Consider the following 24705-nt stretch of genomic DNA (forward strand, 5'->3'; position numbering starts at 1 on the left):
ACTTTCCTCAAACAATGTAGCTATTATTATTTATAGTAGTTTTGGTATTATTAGTCGGCTTACCCTGCCATGCAATCGCAGTGAGCACTCAGAATTGCTCCTGTGCTCCTGGCAGCAACCCATGTATTGTGGGGTTTCTCTGTGACTCTATACGATGGCTTCACCTGGGTCCTGAATACGGTAATGTCCTTCGATGGATTATAGTGTTCAACAACAGATACCCACCCACTTGAAAAAAACTTGTGAGCCTCCAGTGATTTGTAATTTTTCATTTTCTTCGCCGTGTAAAAATACCTGTATGAGACCATGGAAATCCAAATCAGGTTGAGGCTTCTATCCCCCTCTAGCTCCCCCCGCTCTAACGTTCGAACGCGGAAGTGCAGCGGTCTATTGTAGGAAGACCCGCCCCTACTCTGCGTCTGATTAGCTAACTTTAACCCTAACCCCGCCCTAACCCTAACCTTAACCTACCCAAACAACGGAGGCAACGAGTACTTGCGCAGGCTCAGTTGACCGTTCTCTGCATCGACGGGAACTAGCCTCTACCGTTTACTCACCGCTCTGAGAAGAAAGCGTTTGTGCGCAGGCGCGCGGTGTTATTGGGGTCCACCGGAAAGGCTCTCTTCTACCAAGTTTCACCGCCAACTACTGGCCTGGGCTGCATACTACAGCGTTTTCAGTCGTTTTAGCAAGACCGTTGTCGTATGTTAAGAGGGAACGACCCCCCCCCTGAACCGAGAGAGGGCTAAGTACGCCTGTTGCCATTTTACAATACCAATTTAGTACACATGGCCATTGTAATTCTAGTTAATGGTCATGGACCATTAACTAGAATGGTCAGTCTGGCGTATGAAATCGATCATTGGTTGCAGTTGTTATGCAACTGTGCTGTTTATGAAGAGGTCACTTGGATGAGAGATGAAACGTTTCTTCCGATAAATGTCTTTATGCATGCTCAATAATTCAGGTAAGAGAATCACAGAAAGGTGAGTCACTTCATCTGGAGACAACATTTACTGGGAGAAACGTTTCATCACTCATCTAAGTGACCGCTTCAGTCTCAACTGACTGCAGGTATCCCCACCCTTATAAACACTACAGTGGCATAACGACGCAAACCAACGATCGGTTTCATATGCAGATATGGGTGTGACCATTAACTAGTTACAATGGCCATGTGTACTATTCACAGAGGATTGAGGAATGTTGCAATCACAGCATTGTAAGATGGTGACAGATGTACTCTTAGACTTTCTTGCTGTGAGGCGACAGCGCTAACCACTGAGTCACCGTGCCATCCTACCCTATTGCTAAGGGTGGGGTCGTTTTGTTATTTCATCTGGACTACCTTCACTGCTTCATCAACAGGAACAAACGTGAAGAGAGCCGTAACATCACAAGAGACCATTGTTTCATCCTCTCCATAATGATGTCCCTCACCTTATCCACAACATCCATAGTGTTCTGAATGTGATGTTCATTACTGCCTACCAACGGCTTAAGAACAGATGCCAGAAACTTAGAGATGTTATAGGTCACTGAGTTAATCATACTAACAATAGGCTGTAATGGCAGATGCTGTTTATGTATCTTTTATCTTTTTTATCTCTATCATTCCTGTCTCCAAGAAACCAACATCCTCATGTCTGAATGACTACCGACCCATAGCACTCACCCCAATTGCCATGAAGTGCTTAGAGAGACTGGTTCTGGCTCACATCAAAAACATTATCCCCCTCACATTCGACCCACATCAGTTCGCCTACCGTCCCAAAAGGTCTACTGAGGATGCCATTGCAACTGCCCTGCACATTGCTCTGACCCACCTTGAACTTAACAACACATACATCCGGATGCTGTTTATAGATTACAGCTCTGCCTTCAACACTATCATCCCCGCCAAACTAACCACCAAACCCCTCTCCCTTGGCCTCAACCCCTCCCTCTGTAACTGGATCCTGGACTTCCTGACCAACAGACCTCAGTCTGTTAGGTTAGGTGACCACTCCTCCTCCCCCCTGACCCTCAGCACAGGTGCCCCTCAAGGCTGTGTTCCGAGCCCCCTCCTTTTCTCCCTCTTTACCCACAACTGCCTGCCAACTCACCCTTCAAATGTTATAGTTAAGTTTGCAGATGACACCACAGTCATTGGCCGTATCACCAACAATGACGAGACGGCCTACAGAGGACGAGATTGAGCACCTCACATCATGGTGTACTACCAACAATCTTGTCCTTAATGTGCAGAAGACGAAGGAGCTGATTGTGGACTTCAGGAGGTCTAGAAGCTGCAGCCACTCCCCCATACACATCAATGGGGTGGAAGTGGAGCGTGTTTCCAGCTTCAAATTCCTTGGAGTCCACATCAGCGAGGACCTTTCGTGGACATTAAACACCCAGGCCCTTGTGAAAAAGGCCCAACAACGCCTGCATTTCCTGAGGAGGCTGAGGATTGCCTGTCTACCCCCCAAAATTCTCACCAACTTCTACCACTGCACCATAGAGAGCATCCTGACCAGCTGCATCTCAGTGTGGTACGGCAACTGCACCTCAGTAGACCAGAAAGCTCTGCAGCGGGTCGTCAAGGCGGCCCAGCATATCACCGGTACCCAGCTCCCAGCCACAAAAGACATTTATCACAAATGCAGCCTTCGAAGGGCTCTCAGCATCAGCAGAGATCCCACCCACCCCAACCATGGACTGTTCTCCCCCCTGCGCTCTGGGAGGCGCTACAGGAGCCTCAGAGCCCGCACTACCAGGCTCAAAAACAGCTTTCCACAAGGTGTTGCCCACCTGAACCTGGCTACCTACTGAATGTCTGTAGATATTGCTAAATATTTTGTTCCAGCTCTCTTTTTTTTTTTTACTTATTTTAGCTTTTGGTCTTCATGTGTGTATATCTTATATTGTGTTTGCTGTGTTTGTCTGTGTCTGTCTTGCACTGTTTGGTGAAGCCACAGCCCTCATTTCATTTTTAACATGTGCCTGCACATTGCTTTTAATGACAATAAATTGAATTGAATTGAATGTATCCTAGGTAACCCATACAGACTAGGTGTAGCTGAACCAAACAGCACAGTTGCTTAACGACCAAAACCAATGATTAGTTTCATATGCAAATAGGTGTGACCACCAACTACAGTTTCAGTGGCCATGTGTACTCTTCAGAGGATTAGGGAATGGTCTGGGTGGTTATGCCACTGTGTTGTTTATAAGGGTGGGGACACCTGCAGTCAGCTGAGACTGAAGACATCACTTAGATGAGTGATGAAATGTTTCTCCCACTAAACGTTGTGTCCAGAAGAACTGATTCACCTTTCTGTGATTCTCCCAATAAATGTTATGTCTAACTCAGGGGTCTCAAAATACCGGCCCACGGGCCGAATGTGGCCTGCACGGCAGTTTTGGGTGGCCCGCACTATGTTTTAGATTGATTAAGAGATTCGTACAGCATATACATTTTGTATACTACGTAAGTGTTTTTTTTTGTTTTTTTAAACGTTTCTGTGTTTCCAGGCTGTCCTCAGGGTGTCCACTGCCCAGTCCCTGAAAGCAAATGTGCCTCACCTGTGTCAGCAAAAGAAGTGCCAGGTTTCTGGCAAGAAGTAGGCTGAACATGTAGGCCTGTACATACAGTGCATCCGGAAAGTATTCACACCCCTTCACTTTCCCCACATTTTGTTATATTACAGCCTTATTCCAAAATGGATTAAATTCCTTTTGTGTCTCATCAATCTACACACAATACCCCATAATGACAAAGTGAAAAAGGTTTTGTAGAAATTTTTGCAAATTTATTAAAAATAAAAAACTGAAATATTGCACGTACATAAGTATTCACACCCTTTGCTATGACACTCAAAATTGAGCTCAGGTCAATCCTGTTTCCACTGATCATCCTTGAGATGTTTCTACATCTTGATTGGAGTCCACCTGTAGTAAATTCAACTGATTGGACATGATTTGTAAAGGCAAACACCTGTCCATATAGGTCCCACTGTTGACAGTGCATGTCAGACCAGAAACCAAACCATGAAGTCAAAGGAATTGTCTGTGGACCTCCGAGACAAGATTGTATTGAGGCACAGATCTGGGAAGGGTACAAAAAAATTCTACAGCTTTGAAGGTCCCAAAGAGCACAGTGGTCTCCATCATTTGTAAATGAAAGAAGTTTGGATCCACCAGGACTCTTCCTAGAGCTGGCCGCCCAGTCAAACTGAGCAATCGGGGGAGAAGGGCCTTGGTCAGGGAGGTGACCAAGAACCCGATGGTCACTCTGACAGAGCTCCAGCGTTCCTCTGTGGAGATGGGAGAACCTTCCAGAAGGACAACCATCTCTGCAGCTCTCCACCAATCAGGCCTTTATGGTAGAGTGGCCAGACGGAAGCCTCTGCTCAGTAAAAGGCACATGACAGCCCGCTTGGAGTTTGCCAGAAAGCACCTAAAGGACTCTCAGACCATGAGAAACAAGATTCTCTGGTCTGATGAAACCACGATTGAACTCTTTGGCCTGAATGCCAAACATCACGTCTGGAGGAAACCAGGCACCTCTCATCACCCTGCTAATACCATCCCTACAATGAAGCATGGTGGTGGCAGCATCATGCTGTGGGGATGTTCTTCAGCGGCAGGAACTGGGAGACTAGTCAGGATCGAGGGAAAGATGAATGGAGCAAAGTACAGAGAGATCCTTGATGAAAACCTGCTCCACAGCGCTCAGGACCTCAGACTGGGGCGAAGGTTTACCTTTCAGCACGACAACGACCCTAAGCACACAGCCAAAACAACGAAGGAGTGGCTTCGGGACAAGTCTGTGAATGTCCTTGAGTGGCCCAGCCAGAGCCCAGACTTGAACCCCATTGAACATCTCTGGAAAGACCTGAAAATAGCTGTGCAGCGACGCTCCCCATCTAACCTTACAGAGCTCGAGAGGATCTGCAGAGAAGAATGGGAGAAATACCCCAAATATAGGTGTGCCAAGCTTGTAGCTTCATACCCAAGAAGACTTGAGGCTGTAATCGCTGCCAAAGGTGCCTCAACCAAGTACTGAGTAAAGGGTGTGAATACTTATGTACATGCAATATTTCAGTTTTTTATTTTTAATAAATTTGCAAAAATTTCTACAAAACCTTTTTCACTTTCTCATTATGGGGTATTGTATGTAGATTGATGAGGGAAAAAAAAGGAATTTAATCCATTTTGGAATAAGGCTGTAACATAACAAAATGTGGGGAAAGTGAAGGGGTGTGAATACTTTCTGGATGCACTATAGTTACCTATTCATGTGAAAACTCAGAAAACATGTGAAATAGTAATAAAAACCATGTGGAGGTTATATAGTCCAACAGTTTTTCTCTTCATCCCTATTGCACCGGCCCTCCTCCATAAGACCACCTGTCAAGTGGCCCCCAGATAATCTTGAGTTTGAGACCCCTGGTCCAGATGAAGTAATTCAACTTTCTGGTGTAACTCTAGGTAAAGCTCAAACAGCGCTAGCCAAAAGTGTTAGGAATACACCTGTATGTTATGAATGAGTCAGAACAGAATCATTAAAGCATGGTGGAATGTATGGTACCAACACGGCCATTTTTATTATCAACGAAAAATATTGCAAGAACAAATGTAATAATACTATGACTAAAGGCCACCAAATTTAAAATACTAAAAATAAGATCCTCTGACTCATTTTATCAGTCATACATCTCCCTCTGCTTAACTTTCTCCTCCCAATTTTTCTGTCTTCTCATCTCCTTATCTATCTTCCTCTATCAACCCCACCCCTACTTTATCCTTGCTTTTCTCTTCCTGTTCCTTCTGCAACTCCTGCTGCTCCTTGGCATCAGCATCCTTTAATTTTTCCTCCACCTCATCAGGAATCTGTACCTCCATTAGGTTCTCCATCCCTTGCTGTGGCTCATCTCCAATTAGCACCTGGAAGAGAGGAGGAAGAAGAGAACTAGATCATCACATGGGAGAATGACCTTTTTCTGACTGGTCAGGAAGTGTCCATTGTGCTTATATGGCTCTGATCCTTTCAGTATTCTTTATAATGGTCTACCACAAAAATACTCAGGCCTGTGAAGTCAAATCAGTGTTATTTGTATAGCACAACATCACACATTAAAATTGGCCTCAGTGGGCTTTACAGCAACACAACATCCTGTCCTTCGACCCTCATATCAGATAAGGTACAACTCCCTAAAAACCTTTAACAGGGAGAAAGCTCTGGGAGAGCAACAGAAGAGGATCTCTCTCCCAAGATGGACAATGTGCAATGATGTTGTGTTTACAGAATATAACACAATTTACAGACAAGGTAAGAGAATTATAATTGAATTATAAGATATAAGAATAATATGATGAGGAGGATGCCAAGCAGAGTCCAGATGCCACCAGAACAGTCCAGGACCTGAGCCACATGACCACCCACCATTGAGACCTGGGAGGAGGACAGATTGCATGTGCACACAAGGGAGTCTCACATCACACCATTCACACAGAAGAGAAAGGAGAAGACATCATTCAGAGGGAGAGAAAAGACGTGAGAGAAGACAACAGTTTGCAATACTCTATAATCTATACTCTGTAATCTATACACTACAATCTCATCAGCAGAACAGTGGTTGGTAAATTCATTGAGAGAGAAACAGACCCACCATACAGTACAGGTTGGAAAACACTCAACTTAAAGATAACTAGTTGTAAACTAAGGCAAAAAAATGAGTTTAAGTTTGGATTTAAAGGACTCAACAGACTCCGATTATCTGATGGCAGCAGGCAGGTTATTCCACAAGAACGGGGCCCGATAGGAAAAGGCCCTGCCACCAGCTGACTTCTTTTTAACTTGGGGTACACACAGGAGCCCTGTATTTTGACAGCAGAGCTCGAGATGGAATGTACGGTTTAAGGAGATCAGACGGGTAAGATGGGGCAAGCCCATTAAGGATTTTATAAGTCAGCAGAAGCACCTTGTATTCTGATCTAACATGGACAGGAAGCCAATGAAGGGAGGCAAGAATTGGTGTAATATAGTCAAATTTCCTAGTTTTAGTTAGGATTCTAGCAGCAGCAGCATTCTGAACCATCTGAAGACTTTTAGTACTAGAATGTGGCAGACCTGAGAACAGAACATTACAGTCATCAAGTCTGGATGAAACAAATGCATGTATTAGAATCTCTGCGTCAGCCATGGAGAGAAAAGACCGAATTTTCGCTATGTTACGTAAGTGAAAAAAGGCAGTCTTGGTGATTTCTTTAATGTGCTTATCAAAGGAAAGGCCGGGATCAAACGTAACACCAAGATTTTAACAACCATTCCTGTTTTTTTCTTTCAACAAATCCAGGAAACCGTCTTCCCCACAGGAAGTTAAAGATCTGGTATGATGCCACCAGGTGCACAGGTAAGAAGCCACACCATCCCTGTTTGAAGGCAGGGTTGTGTGGACTGATAGGCTGGATATTATCAGTCATTTCCAATGTCATGTCACACCTGGCTAGACGTTGAAATGGCCTGTATGGCTCCTTCCCTGTGCTCCTGGTGGCAAAACACCAGGTCCTCAAGAGAACTTCCCTGTGCACCTGGTGGCAAAACACCAGGTCTTCAGAGAACGGTTTCACTGCTCATATGTATTGATCCCTGAGAGAATACACTGCTCTGCCTGTGTCCACACTGCATGTGACTGGCTGTTTATTACAAACAGTTCCCGTTTATTTAAATAGACTCATGTGTGGTTAGAAAAGTCAACAGGATGATAACCACCTGTATGAGACTGTTTATCTATGCAGCAGACATGCTACTGGCCAACAGACATGGTACTGACCAACAGACATGGTACTGACAAGCAGACATAGTACTGGTCAACAGACATGGTACTGGCAAATAGACATGGTACTGACCAACAGACATGGTACTGACAAGCAGACATAGTACTGGCCAACAGACATGGTACTGACACATAGACATGGTACTAACCAACAGACATGGTATTAACAAGTAGACATGGTACTGACCAACAGACATAGTACTGGCCAGCAGACATGGTACTGACCAACAGACATGGTATTAACAAGTAGACATGGTACTGACCAACAGACATAGTATTGGCCAACAGACATGGTACTGACAAAAAGACATAGTACTGGCCAACAGACATGGTACTGACACATAGACATGGTACTAACCAACAGACGTGGTACTGACAAGTAGACATGGTACTGACCAACAGACATGGTACTAACAAGTAGACATGGTACTGACCAACAGACATGGTACTGACAAATAGACATGGTACTGACCAACAGACATGGTACTGGCCAGCAGACATGGTACTGACAAGTAGACATGGTACTGACAAGTAGACATGGTACTGACCAACAGACATGGTACTAACAAGTAGACATGGTACTGACCAACAGACATGGTACTGACAAGTAGACATGGTACTGACCAACAGACATAGTACTGGCCAGCAGACATGGTACTGACAAGTAGACATGGTACTGACAAGTAGACATGGTACTGACCAACAGACATGGTACTAACAAGTAGACATGGTACTGACCAACAGACATGGTACGGACAAGTAGACATGGTACTGACCAACAGACATGGTATTAACAAGTAGACATGGTACTGACCAACAGACATAGTACTGGCCAGCAGACATGGTACTGACAAGTAGACATGGTACTGACCAACAGACATAGTATTGGCCAGCAGACATGGTACTGACAAGTAGACACGGTACTGACCAACTGATGTGGTACTGACAAGTAGACATGGTACTGACAAGCAGACATGGTACTGACCAACATGCAGGGGTGAAAGAGTTGCAATAGTTATGGTCAAGAAATATGAATGGATGAATGATTCAATTCAGAACGTTTTATTTGTCCCACAAGCAGTTTGCAAACAATTACACATAAACAATTCATTCACACATTTAAACCAAAATCTAAACAATACAAATGTGATAACAATGTCACAAACAAGGATTAATGGCAGTGGCAAGTCTACAACTGATCAACAACATCTAACACTACAATATCTAACACCACAACAACATCTAACACTACAATATCTAACACCACAACAACATCTAACACCACAACAATATCCAACACCACAATATCTAACACCACATCAACATCTAACACCACAACAACATCTAACAGTTTTGCAGTTTTCACAAAGGTCCAACTGCGGTAGTAACCTTTGTGAAAACTGCAACACGTTCCAAAAAGACCAACCAGGTGAGCGACGAGGAGAAAAGGAACAGAAGGAATAACACAGTCATCCCGTATGTTTCTGAGGTCTCCGAGAAACTCAGGAGAATTTTCAACAAACACCGCATCCTGGTATACTTCAAACCCAGCAACACACTCTGTCAAAGACTGGTTCATCCCAAAGACCATGTACCACACACCCGGAAAAGCAGTCTGGTGTATGCTGTACAATGCAATGAGGATTGCACTGACCTATACATAGGAGAAACCAAACAACCACTACACAAACGGATGGCCCAACACAGAAGGCCAAACTCCTCAGGACAAGACTCAGCAGTCTATCTACACCTAAAGGAGAAGACACACTCCTTCGAGGACAGCAACGTACACATTTTGGACAGAGAAGATAGATGGTTTGAAAGAGGGGTGAAGGAAGCCATCTATGTGAAACTGGAAAAACCATCCCTCAACAGAGGAGGAGGTCTGCGACACCACCTATCTCCCACTTACAATGCCGTCCTTTCATCTCTACCCAGGAGACTCAAGAAGCCTAGCCTCCAAGAACAACAGTCGCTCACTAACGGCTCCAACCACTCTCATGACCACTGAGCAATGAAGTCCAAACTAACATCCCCAACCACCGTCGCTGCTAAACAAATGCAAATCAATAGCTCCGATAACGATGGGCGCGGCCATAACATCGGTACACAAAAGAGCCACTCATATCTATGGCTCTGTTAGCGACGGGCGTTGGTAAACATCGGGACACAAAGAGCCACGCATATCTATAGCTCTGACAACGACCCCTAGAGGATAAATACTGAGTTTCATCAGCAGCCAGTCAGACTAGCTTGGTCTAGTCAGGAAGGCATGAACTGAGGAAGCCTCTTGGATGAGAGGCGAAACGTCTTCACGGATAAATACCAAGTCCAGTTGCACTTGATTCAACTCCTTTGGATAACCATGACGACCTGGATGAATGAGAACATTCACAGACATTACCCAATATGCATTTCTCTCATTGAGCAAAATCATAACTTCCTTGCTGGTCAATGAATCTTAACATTTTAACCGTAAATTCTATTTATTAAACTATGAAATGATTTATTCAAAATGATATCTTATAATAATGAATACATTTCAACAGGGTTACACGCAGAAGTGGAGTCCGGCAGCCCTCTGAGCAGCCCTCTTTAGGACCGCACAGCTCACCTCCCTGGCATTAGGAAGGGCCTAGAAAAGGTGACCTAAAAATCGCCTGCTCCATGTCACCGCATTCGGCAAACCGCAGTCGGAGGGGGCCCTAGTTTTGCGGTCGAAACAACAGAAAAAAGACGAAAACAGCACCTTTGACAATTGCCACATGGAACATTCGCACTCTTCTTGACAGGGAAAATGCAGAAAGACCCAAGAGACGCACAGCGCTTACTGCAAATGAACTAAGCAGGTACAACATGGACATTGCTGCCTTGAGTGAGAACAGGCTGGCAGGACAGGGTGAGATTCGTGGAGGAAGCGCAGACTACACTTTCTTCTTGAGTGGGCGCAGACCTGAGGAGAAACATGAAGCTGGAGTTGGCTTCGTCTTCAAGTCAACTTTCGTAAGCAAACTGGCCACGCCTCCAAAAGGCGTGAATGGTCGTCTAATGGCTCTGAGACTGACTCTTTCTTGGGGAAACAAATTTGTCACCATTGCCAGCGCCCAGTGACGGACTGGGACACAATTAGGCTCTGGCATTTGGTCCCGACCGGCCCATTTTCCAAATTGGGGGGGGGGGTGCGTATTTTGTAATGCAAATATCACGCACACATGATCGGCACCAGCAGCATGCGGTGCACCAACAGGCTTTCTTAACTAAACAATACACACACTGTTCATAAAACTGTACTGATGTGTCGTAGGTTAGTTTACATTATCACGACAGTGACCCCCAGAGGGGTCACCATAAACTGATTTACGGCAGTGCCTAGTGGAGCGCGAATAAAGCGTGTTAAACGGCTCTTCTGCGTTGAATCATTCATGGTTATTTTAGCCAACCAATACATGGCACCAGGAGTAAACTGTCTTGGCGACGGCAACAACAACGATAGCTTGTTTAAAAGCAGCTGAAGGGTTGCAGCTGGAAGGCCATGTCGATGGGCTGCAGCTGGAAGGCCATGTCGATGGGCTGCAGCTGGAAGGCCATGTCGATGGGCTGCAGCTGGAAGGCCATGTCGACGCGACCTGGAGAGCGTTCAGACTGCGGGTCATGCTGTACTTGTCCGCCGTTGGCGCCCACGACAAGCCGATGAACGTAAGATTGCTCCTTTACTTACGATTGTGGGTCCACAAGCCATCGATGTGTACAACACGTTCATATTTACTTCAGAGGACGACAGGAACAGTTCTGATGTGGGGTTGCGGCAGTTTGATGCCCACCGTTCGCCAGAGAAGAACGAGCCTTATGAACGCTGGGTTCCGTTGCCGTGCGCAGCCGCAAGGGGGGAAGTTCCACGTGTTCCTAACCGATTTAAAACTGAAAGCGCAAATGTGCAGTTTTGCTGATCTGACTTCATCTATGATAAGGGATCAAATGTTTTTGGAATAAACGACAAAAAACAAATCACGAGCGCTTGTTGATGGAGGTTGAGCTCACTTTGGATGGTGCAATTCGGATATGTGAGGCAAGCGAATTAGCCCAGTTTCACATGCAAACATTCAGCACAAACACTCTTCAATCGTCCTTGGATATGGAAAGTGCCTCTGCCGATGTGATCAATAAAGACACAAGAGAGCGTCCTGAGAACACACTTCCAGCAGAGCGCAGCGAAAAGCTCTTGGATTGCAGTAGATGTGGCACACATCATCAGGCTCGACAGTGTCCAGCTTATGGCAAAATATGTCTGAAATGCAATGGGAAAAGTCATTTTGCAAGGACGTGTGTTGCAAAAAGGAAATACGGTGAGGCGCAGTATTAATGTTGTGGAAGAAGCTGATTGTTCTGGGGTTTTTCTTGGCACAGTGACAACTGCGTTGAATACACCTACAGTTAATGCAGTGACATGTGATAACTGGGTGGCATCTTTGGAAGTAAATGGTGTTCCTCTCTTCTTAAAACTGGACACGGGTGCTAGAGCCAATTTGATTAACATTGTGGACTTTGATAGTTTGGGCTGGAGACCCACTGTAGCAAAGACAGAAATTGCTTTGAAAGCATACAATGGACAGCCCATTCAAACACACGGCACCTGCAAACTCACTGTCAAGGTGAAAGACAAATGCAAATCAGTCCCATTTACTATCGTTCCAGAGGGCCAGGATTCATTGCTCGGAGACAAAGCATGTGAGGACCTGGGCCTGGTTAAGCGTGTGTATGCTCTAACGGACCCAAGCAGTATTCTGAGGAGATTGTTAGCCGATATGATGATGTCTTTACTGGATTTGGTACCTTGCCATTTCTTCACTCAGATACATTCACTGACAATGCACGACCTGTGGTTCATGCCCCAAGACGGGTTCCTGTTCCCCTGCGTGATGGCCTCAAAAAGGAGTTGGAAAGAATGGTCGCTTTGGGGGTGATAAAGAAAACCAATGAGCCAACTGACTGGGTCATATCAATGGTGTGCGTGAGAAAAAAGAATGGTGAGCTGCGTATATGCATGGACCCAAAAGACATCAATGCCTGCATCAAACGGGAACATTTCCAAATGCCAAAATGTGAAGAAATAGCCAGTGAAATGGCTGGTGCTCATTACTTCTCTAAACTGGATGCATCAAATGGGTTCTGGCAAGTGAAACTGGATGAGCCAAGTGCAAAACTTTGTACATTCAGTACTCGTTTTGGGAGATACTCCTCGCAGAGACCCTTTGGGATTAGTTCGGCTCCAGAATTGTTCCATAAGGCAACGGAGCGCATCATCGAGGGCTTGGAGGGGGTCCGAGTCTATGTGGATGATTTGGTGGTTTGGGGCTCTAAAATACAGGAGCACAATCAGAGACTTGAACAGTTGCTGCAACGAGTACAGCAAATGGTCTTAAACTCAATAGGCAAAAGTGTCAGTTTGGTGTGAGGGAACTGACATTTCTTGGTGATAAGTTATCTCCAAGTGGTGTTCAGCCTGATGAGTCAAAAGTTCAGGCAATCAAAGCCAACCAATGCCAACAACATAGACAAAAAAGGCCTTCAACTAGTGCATGGAATGGTAAACTATCTTGGGACATCTATCCCTAACTTAGCAGGCAGAACAGCACACTTTCGAAAGCTCCTTCAGGCCAAGACTGAAGTGGACAGCTGCCTATAATATGGAAATGGGGGGGGCATTAAAGGTGTTTTAGCTCAGTAGTCTGTGCTGACATTTTTTCAAGCTGACAGGCCAACTCAAGTGTCAACTGATGCATCGAAAGACGGCATTGGTGCCGTATTATTGCAACAGCATGAAGGTTCCTGGAAGCTGGTTGCTTATATGCATCACGCTCTATGACAAAGGCGGAGTGTCATTATGCACAAATTGAAAAAGAGTGCCTTGGACTGGTTCTTGGCTGTGAGACATTTCATGGACGCATATATGGACTTGCTAAAGTAATTCTTGAGACAGACCATAAGCCCTTAATAGCCATTGCCCGAAAAAGCTTGAATGACACGTCCCCTCGCATCCAGCGATTGATGATGAAGCTACAAAGGTATGATGCTGTCCTTACCTATGTGCCAGGTCCTTGTTTGTTGATTGCTGATGCACTCTCTCGTGCCACTCCAGTCGTGTCTCAGGTGTGCTGTAGCAGAACTGAGGTGGATGTTGCTCTGCATGTTCACATGGTGAAGGACACACTTCCTGCTTCTGATCAACAGCTCAGGAAAATAGAGGGGACTTCCAAAGACCCGATTCTCTCCAAAGTAATGGAAAACATGGAGCATGGCTGGCAAAGGGGCTTGTGCAAGCAGTATCACCCACTCAGTTCTGAGCTCTCACTGGTGGATGGTGTTATAATCAAAGGCAACAGGATTGTGATTCCTACCTCAATGCGTAAAGAGATGTTGACCAGGATGCACGAGGGGCATCTACGGGCAGAGAAATGCAAATGCAGGGCATGAGAGGCTATCTATTGGCCAAACACGAATGAAGACATATACACAATGGTTGGCAACTGTGTCACATGCCTTCAGTTTCATTACAAGCAAACCAAAGAACCAATGATTCTGTCTGAGATGCCCTCAAAACCATGGGAGAAGGTTGGAGCTGATCTCTTCTACTGCAATGGAACGGAATATTTGTTAGCTATTGACTACCTATCAAATTACCCAGAAATAGCTCTACTGTCAACGACTTCAGCACAATGTGTCATAGTTCATCTCAAGTCAATTTTTGCTAGACATGGCATTCCTTAAGAGGTGGTTACGGACAATGGTCCACATTTTTCTTGTCATGAATTTAAGCAGTTTGCAAAACATTATGGTTTTAGCCACACAACTTCCATTCCGCTGTACCCACAAGCAAATGGGAAGGCTAAAATGGGGGTCCAGATCCTAAAAAGACTCATTTCAAATGACCTTGAAGAACAACTCATTGAAAAACTGAAAGACAAATGTTTGGCCTTACAAGTGGACGAGACTACTGACAGCAATAAAGGTTGCTTGTTTATTGCTTATCTTTGCTTTGTCACGTCACAGTCATTGTGTGAGAATTTGCTGTTTTGCAAGTACGTCCCAAGTAGAGCGACAGCTGATGAGCTCTTCAGGCTTTTGGACTGGTACCTAACACAACATGGGCTGAAATGGGAGAACTGTGTGGGCGTTTGCACGGATGGTGCACAGACCATGGCAGGGAAAATGAAGGGATTGCAGGCACTAATCAACAGGGTCTCGCCAGATGCGCAATGGATATACTGTAATATACAGTGAAGCGCTAGCATCAAGACAGATTAGCCCTGACCAAAACCAGGTTTTGACCCATGCTGTTAGCGTGGTCAGTTTCATCAAAACAAGACCTTTGAGAGCGCGGCTGTTCTCTGCACTTTGTGAGGAGATGGGAGCTGAACATTCAGCTGTGTTGTTTCACAGTGAGGCTAGGTGGCTCTCGCGAGGTAAAGTGTTGTCACGAGTCTTTGAGCTCAGAGAGGAAATTCAAGTGTTTCTGGAGGAGGAGCATATGCATGAAGCTGCAAGCAAGTTTAGTGATGAACAATTTCTGATGAAGCTGGCCTATCTCAGCCATATATTTGGAAAGCTGAATGAACTAAATCTTCAGCTTTAAGGTAGAGACAAGCACCTTCCTAACCTCGCAGATAAGATCAGTGCATTCACTCAAAAGCTTGAGATGGTGGGCAGGTCACTTGATCAAGGAAATACTGATTTCTTTGAGAATCTGAGTGAATTTGTTGCAACCAGTGATTCTGGAGCCACCACAGTGATTTCATGTCTTAAGGAGCACATCTCTTTCCTGAGAGGATTCTTTCAAATATACATCCCAAAGAACAGTGCTCAGTATGACTGGGTGACAGATCCATTCAATGCAGCATCACCTGCTGATGTCAGCTCTGCTGAAGAGGACCAGTTCATGGAGATGACATCTGACTCCACCCTCAGCAGCTTGGACACTGAGGGAATTCTGGCTTGGTGTGGAGAGGGAGTATCCTCTCATAGGACAGAAGGCTGTGGGCATTCTGCTTCCCTTCGCCACATCCTGTCTCTGTGAGATGGGCTTTTCTGCTGCTGCCTCACTTAAACAAAGTACAGGTCTAAGCTCAACATGGAGCATGACTTGACAGTGGCGGTATCAAGCCTGCAACCCCGTTTTGAAAAGATGTGCAGTGCAAAACAGGCTCATTGCAGCACTAATGCAGTGATAAGACTTGAGCTCTCACAAACTGACTTGCTCATCGTTCTTCCCAAATATCTGCATGTGTTCATTTTCTGCACAGACTGAACTTTATTGTTATTGTTCTAGCAAAGTGATTTTTAAATTTTATTTCGTTTTTCTGTTTTTGAAAAAGCACACAGACTGATGGAGCAATCTAGTGACACATGTCACAACAAGAGGTCTGATAAAGTTGAAGTGGAACTTGTGTTTGTTATTTGCACAACCGAAATTACTGAAAGAAAAGTGAAAGGAATGTTCATGATCTTGACATTATTTAAATAAAGCTAAACATGGCCCATTTTGTCACCATTTTGTTGGGGCAGGGGCATGAAAATGTTTCTTCCTCCAAAGGGGCGCATGACAGAAACAGTTTGAGAACCACTGATTTAACTCATCCTATTGTATATAAGCAGTGGGCAACTGCAGCCTCCAGGACCAACTCCAGTTCTTCTTTCCACTGCCTTGCTCAGGGGCACAGGCAGGAGTATTAACCCTAACATGCATGCCTTTTTGATGGTGGGAGGAAACCGGTGCACCTGGAGGAAACCCACTGCAGACACGGGGAGAACATGCAAACTCCACACAGAAAGGACCTGGGACAGCCTGGGGCTTGAACCCAGGACCTTCTTCCTGTGAGGCAACATCGCTAACCACTGGGCCACCGTGCCGCTCAAAGATAGACTTGTAGCCCAGTACTGGGAGACAGTCATCTCTCACTTGCATATCTCTGATGAGCACTATCTCTTTTTAAATCAGATGTGCAATATAAACGCACGATGCATATACAACTGCTGTATACTGGTCACAAATTATTCAGTCATAAAAAGTCTGCATAACTGTAACATACCGCCAGTATTTTATTTATTATTTCTATATATTTCTTTTGATTTTCTTTTTTGTTTTCTTTCGTTTTTGTTTTTAAGTGATATATGTAAGTACTCCAAGCTACTGCAAACTGGAGCCAAATTCATTGTATGCATAAGCACACTTGGCCAATAAGGTTGATTTTGATTCTGATCCAAAATTTTGCTCAACAAGGTGTTTTTCACGAAAAATTAGTTCAATTAATTTGTGGATTTAATATTCTAATCAATGACTGCATTGAAGGGCATAACAGAATTGATTGGCAGCACTATAATGCTAATTAACTGGTAGTTAATGAGTTATATGGATCCAGCATTAATTTTAGTATATGCATTTGGTGATTAATTGATAGTTAAAAAAAATCCTACCTGGACCAGTTTTTCACAGGCTGACAAAACCTGTGGTTCCTTCTCCCAGCGATGGAATTCTCTCATGATTGGATACACATTCTTCTTCTTTAGTATCTGACGACCTGTTTTGGTTGCTGTCAACTTCAGAGAAAGACACATGAATCAAACAGTGAATAAATAATGCACTTATGTGACTATATCTATGTGTGTATGTGTACAATACCAATAGTAGTGTCTCCAGCAGCATCTTTCTGATATCCGAGTCTTCCTCTCGCTTCTTGTCCTCTGGGAGGTACTGCAAGTCCACTGGCAGACCTGGATATGAGATCATATTTACATTAGTTATGACGGGATTCATAAGGATGTGGTTTATCAAGGTGTGGTTCACTAGGGCAGGGATGACCAGAGTAGCGTTTTATTAAGGTGTGGTTTATCAGGTTGGGGTTTAAGTGCAAATCAAGGTGTGCATCAAACCAAGGCCGGCACTTGGTTTTCAGTCATATGGGCAAATGTCACTTCTTGTTTGTGTCTTTACACTGGCGTGTGGTTGCTTCCTGCTTAAACAGGGTAAGAAGTTTGCTTGTTTTTTCATAACCACCTGTTTCTGTTACAATGGCACAGAAAAACAATGGCTAAGAAATGATTTCTATTGAGCCTTCATTTGTAAATATATTGCCATGCACACCGTCAACTAGCACATCACACACACCACTGATCCACGACTATCATATATACTACTAGAAGTAATAAATTCCTCTTGCTCCTTTTCCAAAATATCTTTGTTGGATTTTCTGTGGAGAATTATTTTTGTTGATTTCTTTTGGTTTTTTGTGTTTTGTTTTATTCACGCTTGGTCATTTTTTATTTTATTTTGCATGTTCGAAATAAAGAGATTTGATTTGATATATTGTGCACAATTCATCTGAGTGAGAGTGCTCCAATGACATATTCTCTCTACCACATATGGCTCAGCGGACTGAATGTATATTTTGGTTAGTTTAAAAATTAGTGCGACCTTCAGCCCTTTTTCTAGGCCATATGTTTCAATGAGAACTAACTCAGCCATTGAGGACGCACAAGCCAGTGCATTCTTAGTGTCGGTCCCAAGCCCAGATAAATGGGGAGGGTTGCATCAGGAAAGACACCCGGTGTAAATTCCTTGCCAAATCAAATATGCGGATCATAAATCAGTTTTCTATACCGGATCAGTCGAGGCCCGGGTTACCAGCAACCGCCATCAGTACTGATGGCCAGCAGGGTGCTGGTGGAAACTATGCTGCTGTTGGGCGAAGGAGAAGGAGAGGAGGAAGGCATGTCAAAAGGCAGCAGGAGAGGAGGAAGGGTAGGAGTGCGGAGGTGAGAGTCAGAACTTTGAACGCTGGCACTATAACTGATAGAGGAGAGAGCTGGCTGATATGATGAAGAGAAGGAAGGTAGATATATTGTGTGCAAGAGACCAGGTGGAAGGGGAGTAAGGCCAGGAGCATCAGAGGTGGGTTCCAACCCTTCTACCATGGTGTGAATGGGAGGAGAAATGGGGTAGGGGTAATTCTGAAGGAAGAGTAGGTCAAGAGTGTGCTGGAGGTGAAGAGAGTGTCTGACAGAGTGATGAGTATGAAGCTGGAAATCGAAGGTGTGTTGATGAATGTTATCAGCGCACATGCCCCGCAAGTTGGGTGTGAGATGGAAGAGAAATACAAATTCTGGAGTGAGTTGGATGAAGTGGTGGAGAGTGAGGTGAGAGTGGTGATTGGAGCGGACTTCAATGGGCATGTTGGTGAAGAGAACAGAGGTGATGAGGAGGTGATGGTAGATATGGCTTCAAGGACAGGAATTTGGAAGGACAGATGGTGGTGGATTTTGTGAAAAGGATGGAAATGGCTGTGGTGAATATATATTTCAAGAGGAGGGAGGAACACAGGGTGACGTACAAGAGTGGAGGAAAGTGCACACAGGTAGACTATATCTTATGTAGGAGGTGCAATCTGAAAGGGATTGGACACTGCAAGGTGGTGACAGGGGAGAACGTAGCTAGGCAGCATCGGATGGTGGTCTGTAGGATGACTTTGGAGACCAAGAAGAGGAAGAGAGCGAAAGCAGAGTCAATAATCAAATGGTGGAAGTTGAAGAAGGAAGACTGTTGTGTGGAGTTCAGGGAAGAGTTAAGACAGGCACTGGCTGGTAGTGAAGAGCTGCTGTACGGCTTGGCAACCATGGAGGCAACCAACCCAATTTCCTCCATCTAAACCCCGACAAAACTGAAGTTCTCTTAACTGATCCTGAGAATTTTACCACTGCGGTTGATCAGTTTATTGGTCCACTTCATTCAAACACCCAACCTAATAACTACTTTATTAGTCCCCGTGGGGGGCAATTCTTTCTCTGCATTTAAACCATCCTATCTGTGTAGGTAGGAGCAGTGGGAAGCCGCTGTGCAGCGCCCAGGGACCAACTCCAGTTCGTCTTGCCACGCCTCGGTCAGGGGCACAGACAGAAGTATTAACCCTAACATGTCTTCCTGATAGTGAGGGAAACTGGAGCACCCGGAGAAAATCCACCACAGACACGGGGTACACAAGCAAATTCCGCATAGAGGACGACCTGGGAGGGCCCCAAGGTTGGACAACCCTGGTGTTTGAACTCAGGACCTTCTTACAGTGAGGTGACAGCACTAAACACTGGGCCACCGTGCCATCTTGGTAGCATCTTTTTTTTTGTTTTGTTTTTTTTCGTTCAGTTTTCCCCCTTTTTCTCCCCAATTGTACTTGGCCAATTACCCCACTCTTCCGAGCCATCCCGGTCGCTGCTCCACCCCCTCTGCTGATGCGGGGAGGGCTGCAGACTACCAAATGCCTCCTCCGATACATGTGGAGTCACCAGCCACTTTTCACCTTACAGCGGGGAGTTTCACCAAGGGGACATAGCACGTAGGGATCACACTATTCCCCCCAGTCCCCCGAACAGGTGCCCCGACCGACCAGAGGAGGCGCTAGTGCAGTGACCAGGACACATCCCCACATCCAGCTTCCCACCCGCAGACACGACCAATTGTGTCTGTAGGGACGCCCGACCAAGCCGGAGGTAACACGGGGATTCGAACTGGTGATCCCCGTGTTGGTTGGCAATGGAATAGACCACTACGCAACCTGGACGCCCCGACCAAAATGTCTTTTAATCACCATGTTACTGAGCTTGTCCAATCATGTTTTCTTCAGCTAAGAAATATTGAAAAATGTTAAATATTTTGTCTTTTAAAACCGGAATGAGCGGGATTTCACTCCCACCTAAAACGACCAAGGGTGGTCAAAATATTTTGTCTTTTTTTCTATAAATTTATTTCTAGTTTTTCCCCTTATCCCACCCGATTAACTCAATAGCATATGGCCGGAAATCTTGTTGAACAACTCCCCTGGCTCACGTTTCTGTAGGAAGGAGATAGTCGTAATACCAGCCTCCTTCAAACTTGTGTCGGCTGCTCTCGCTATTTTACACGTTGAAGCCTCGCATGGATTGCATCACCTTCAGGCCGCGAAGGAGGCGTAGGGAGAACGCTTTCAGTTGCTTGGTCGCAGGTACCCAGATGGGCCAGAGGGGTCGCTGGAGAACGACGAGTCCCCGAACACTACACCGATCTACACCCACTAACCCTAGGGTCAGAGTGACCCCGTGGACGGACGCTCTGGCCGTGACCGGTTACGGCGAGTCTGGGATACGAACCTCCCAGCCACATGACGAGCGGGTTGCAAGAACGGCGGGTTATTCCGCTCGGCCATCAGAGCGGCCTATATGTTGTCTTTTAACACCGGAATGAGCGGGATTTCACCCTCACCTAAAACGACCAGGGGCAGTCAAAATGACGGACGGTTTTTAAACTCTATATTGAGTCAAGATAAATACCCAGTTGAGATATTAATGCATTCCATATGTTAGTGTGTCTGTTAGGAAACGACTGAAACCAAAATTAACATTTTAACAACTTTAATACTATTTTTAAACAAATTAAAATGGCCGCTGTCCAACGCCTGTAAATACTGCGAGGCCCCAGTGGTAGTAATGGTGCGTCTGTAGCAGCGTCTGTAACCAGACGTGTTGGCAATATTACCTGAAAAACAAAACACAAACCACATATTGTTAAACTAACAAACATAACAAGGCCTATAAAATATGAAATGTAAAAAAACGACACACGTGACATGAAGCGCAAATTACACGCGGTCATTTTGACCGCTCATGGTCGTTGTAGGTAGCTCTTATCATACCTTTTTTATGCAATTGACCTAAAATTCATTTTAATGCAAATGTATGCAATTTTAGGAGCACTCAGGGAGCAGCAGGTCTGTATAGTTTTCTTCACAAAGTTATTAACCTGAAAATCCAAAACCGTCAAAATGACGGTGGCCTTGGCTGTTCTCGTGTTAAGGACATCGGAAAAATGAATTCACACTTTCATTTTCTCCTGTCTCGGCTACTGTAACTGTACCGGGCTGCTCTGCCGGCTCCTTTGCCACTGTAACTCTGATTACTTTTCAAGACTAGTTTTGGGCATTTTTTACCTTTATTACACAGCGGCAGTTAAGAGGCAGCCAGGAAACGTGAGAGAGAGAAGGGTATGACATGCAACAAAGGTTGCTAGCTGGAATCCAACCAGCGACAGTTGCGGACATGTGGCATGCGCTGTAATCGTTTGGTTATGGAGGTGCTGCAACTGTGATTATCTTAACTTGTGCTACTCTTCTGGCACCCCAAGCTGGACAAATGGATTTTACTGAATTGGATGTTTCATAACTCATAACCTAATTAAATGCAGCATGCTGCTTTCAGAATAAACTGAAGCCGGCAGCCATACCAACCTGTACCCTGGCTCCGCCGAATGACAGAAACTAAGTGGGTATGGGCCTCACTAGTACTTGGATGGAAAAAAAACTGAGCTGCTGCTGGAAGTGGTGTTGGCGGGCCAGTAGGGGGCAGTCTTCCCACTGGTCCTAATTAAAAAAAAAACCCAAAACAAACCAAAAATCCCAATGCCAAAGTGCAGTGACGGAGACACTGTGCTGTAGGAGATGCCGTCCTTCAGATGGGCCGTTAAACTGAGGTCCTGACTCACTGTGGCCATTAAAGATCCCACGGCACTTATCACAAAGAGTAGGGGGTCCCCCGGTGTCCTGGCAACATTCCCAACCTGGTTCTCTCCATCTAGCCACCTAATCATCCCCCATGTAACTGGCTCTGATTCCACCCTCTCCACTTCAAGCTGATGTGTGACGAGGTTCTGCCGTGAACCACCAGGTGGTGCTACACATTGGTGGTGGTTGAGGGTAGTTATCCCCTTCAATGTGAAGGACTTTGGGTGTCTAGAAAAGCGCTCTATAAATGTAATGATTATAATTATTATTATTATTATTATTATCAAACTGTCTCACACCTCTTGGATACAAATAATACAGCCACAGAGGTACACTTTTCACAACATTTTAAAACCACTCTTCCTATAAAAGCTGCATGTGGAAATTGCAAACTTCCACTACCTCTCTCTCAAACACACACACACACACACACACACACACACACACACACACACACACACACACACACACACACACACACACACACACACACACACACACACACACACACACCTACCTTCATTCTCCTCGTCTGTCAGTTCTTCTGGACCAGCCAGCGGCAGCAGGAGGTGGGGCAGGATATCGACCGCATCGCTGAGCAACCACTCATGATGGGCTGGACAGAAATACAGAGCAGGTTAGGGTTAGGGTTAGGGTTGTTTTGTGTGTGAGTGCACTTTTTTTTAAACGGCCATGTTGTGACTGTCTAATAAAGAATAATGCCAGGTACACTCAGTTGTCTTCTGCTCGTTTAATTCCATCCTGCAAGTTACACACTCTCGTGGTAGACCGCACGGTCCCGTTAGATTAACCAAGACCCATGTCAAACACCTGAGTACCGGAGTGTGAACCGGGTCAGCAGTCTGCTTGAGCCGCTCTGTCCTCAGTACCTTCGGCCATTTAAATAATCATTATTAAAGACATTGTGGTGTGTAGTAAGAGTAGGGTGCAGGTGGAGGAGAGCCTGGAGAGGTGGAGGTATGCACTGGAGAGAAGAGGAATGAAAGTCAGTAGGAGCAAGACGGAGTACATATGCGTGAACAAGACGGAGGACAGTGGAATGGTGAGGATGCAAGGAGTGGAGGTAACCAAGGTGGCTGAGTTTAAATACTTGGGGTCAACTGTCCAAAGTAACGGGGAGTGCAGAAGAGAGGTGAAGAAGAGAGTGCAGGCAGGGTGGAGTGGGTGGAGAAGAGTGTCAGGAGTGATTTGTGACAGAAGGGTACCAGCAAGAGTTAAAGGGAAGGTTTACAAGATGTTGTAGTGTTTGAAGGCAGTGCCAGGGTACTTGTTGGTATGGCTGCTGGCAAAATTTGATCAAGGATTTATTTATCTGTTTTTTTAGGGAGTTGTTCCTTATCGATACAAGGGTCTAAGGATAGGATGTTGTATTTCATTTCATTTGTGTAAAGCATGGAGCAAAGTGGGCATAGGTCTGTTTGAGCTAGAAGGGAAAATCTACATGCTTGTGACTGACTATTTCTCAAACTACCCAGAGACGGCGTTTCTAAAAAACATCAGCATAATCACCCTCTACATTTCCTGTGCCCTTGTCACTTCCATTTTTTAAAACATCTGTTTTTGAGGTAGGATGTAAGAGGTAGAGCCATCAACACCAACTCTAGTATGGAGTTGGTGTTGATGGTAAAGCTTCTGTTTTTAAAGCTTCTGTTTTTGAGGTAGGATTTGTACCATTTCAAGGCAGAGCCATCAACACCAACTCTGTACTGGAGACAGTCTATTAAAATGTCATGATCCACAGTGTTCAGCCAGATTTCCATCACCAGTAGAAAATCCAGTCCATGGGCAGTGAAAAAAATCATTGACAATACAAGTCTTTTTGGATAAGGATCTTACGTTGAACAGAGCTACTTTGACTGGGAAACCAGTATAATCCAACAATGGCTCCCACGCCATAGCGTGGAAATTCTGGAGGAAGACACCAAACCACTTTGTTTCTTGGCACAGGTTTATTTGCTTCTTCAAACAACGACTAAAATAACAGGGGGCTCGTTTTTAGCCAGGAAACCATGGACTACGGGAACTAAAGTTCAACAATGGCTGGAAGAGATGGAAAGAAAACTTCTCCGAAAGGGCCTCAGACTGAGCTGGAGTTCATCACCTTGGGCGTGGTGAGGAAACTCATTAGCCAGGGCTTGGCGCAACAAAAGGCTGAATATGCAAACCTGTTGGAAAAACATCTTGCCCAGCAGAAAGGCCATTATGAGGAGACACTTACTAAACAGGCTGATATGTTCAGCAAACTTGTACAGGTGTTGATGGATTCTATCAACGAGCGCTTTGACTCT

General features: G+C 45.1%; 1 protein-coding gene across 2 annotated transcripts in view; it reads right to left on the minus strand.

The window, feature by feature from the left end:
• Positions 1–5566: 5566 nt before the first annotated feature.
• The window catches only part of hgh1 (HGH1 homolog (S. cerevisiae)), a 166744-nt gene continuing 147605 nt past the window's right edge, over positions 5567–24705 (minus strand). For both annotated transcript variants that reach the window (XM_056274367.1, XM_056274366.1), the window contains 4 exons: positions 22914–23012; positions 17497–17588; positions 17292–17414; positions 5567–5931 (listed from right to left, as the gene is read on the minus strand). In XM_056274367.1, the coding sequence (XP_056130342.1) occupies positions 5752–5931; positions 17292–17414; positions 17497–17588; positions 22914–23012 (494 nt within the window). In that variant the 3' untranslated portion in view covers positions 5567–5751. The remainder of the gene's footprint in view (positions 5932–17291; positions 17415–17496; positions 17589–22913; positions 23013–24705) is intronic.

The sequence above is a fragment of the Lampris incognitus genome, chromosome 2 (assembly GCF_029633865.1).
Source record: "Lampris incognitus isolate fLamInc1 chromosome 2, fLamInc1.hap2, whole genome shotgun sequence".
NCBI classification, from domain to species: domain Eukaryota; kingdom Metazoa; phylum Chordata; class Actinopteri; order Lampriformes; family Lampridae; genus Lampris; species Lampris incognitus.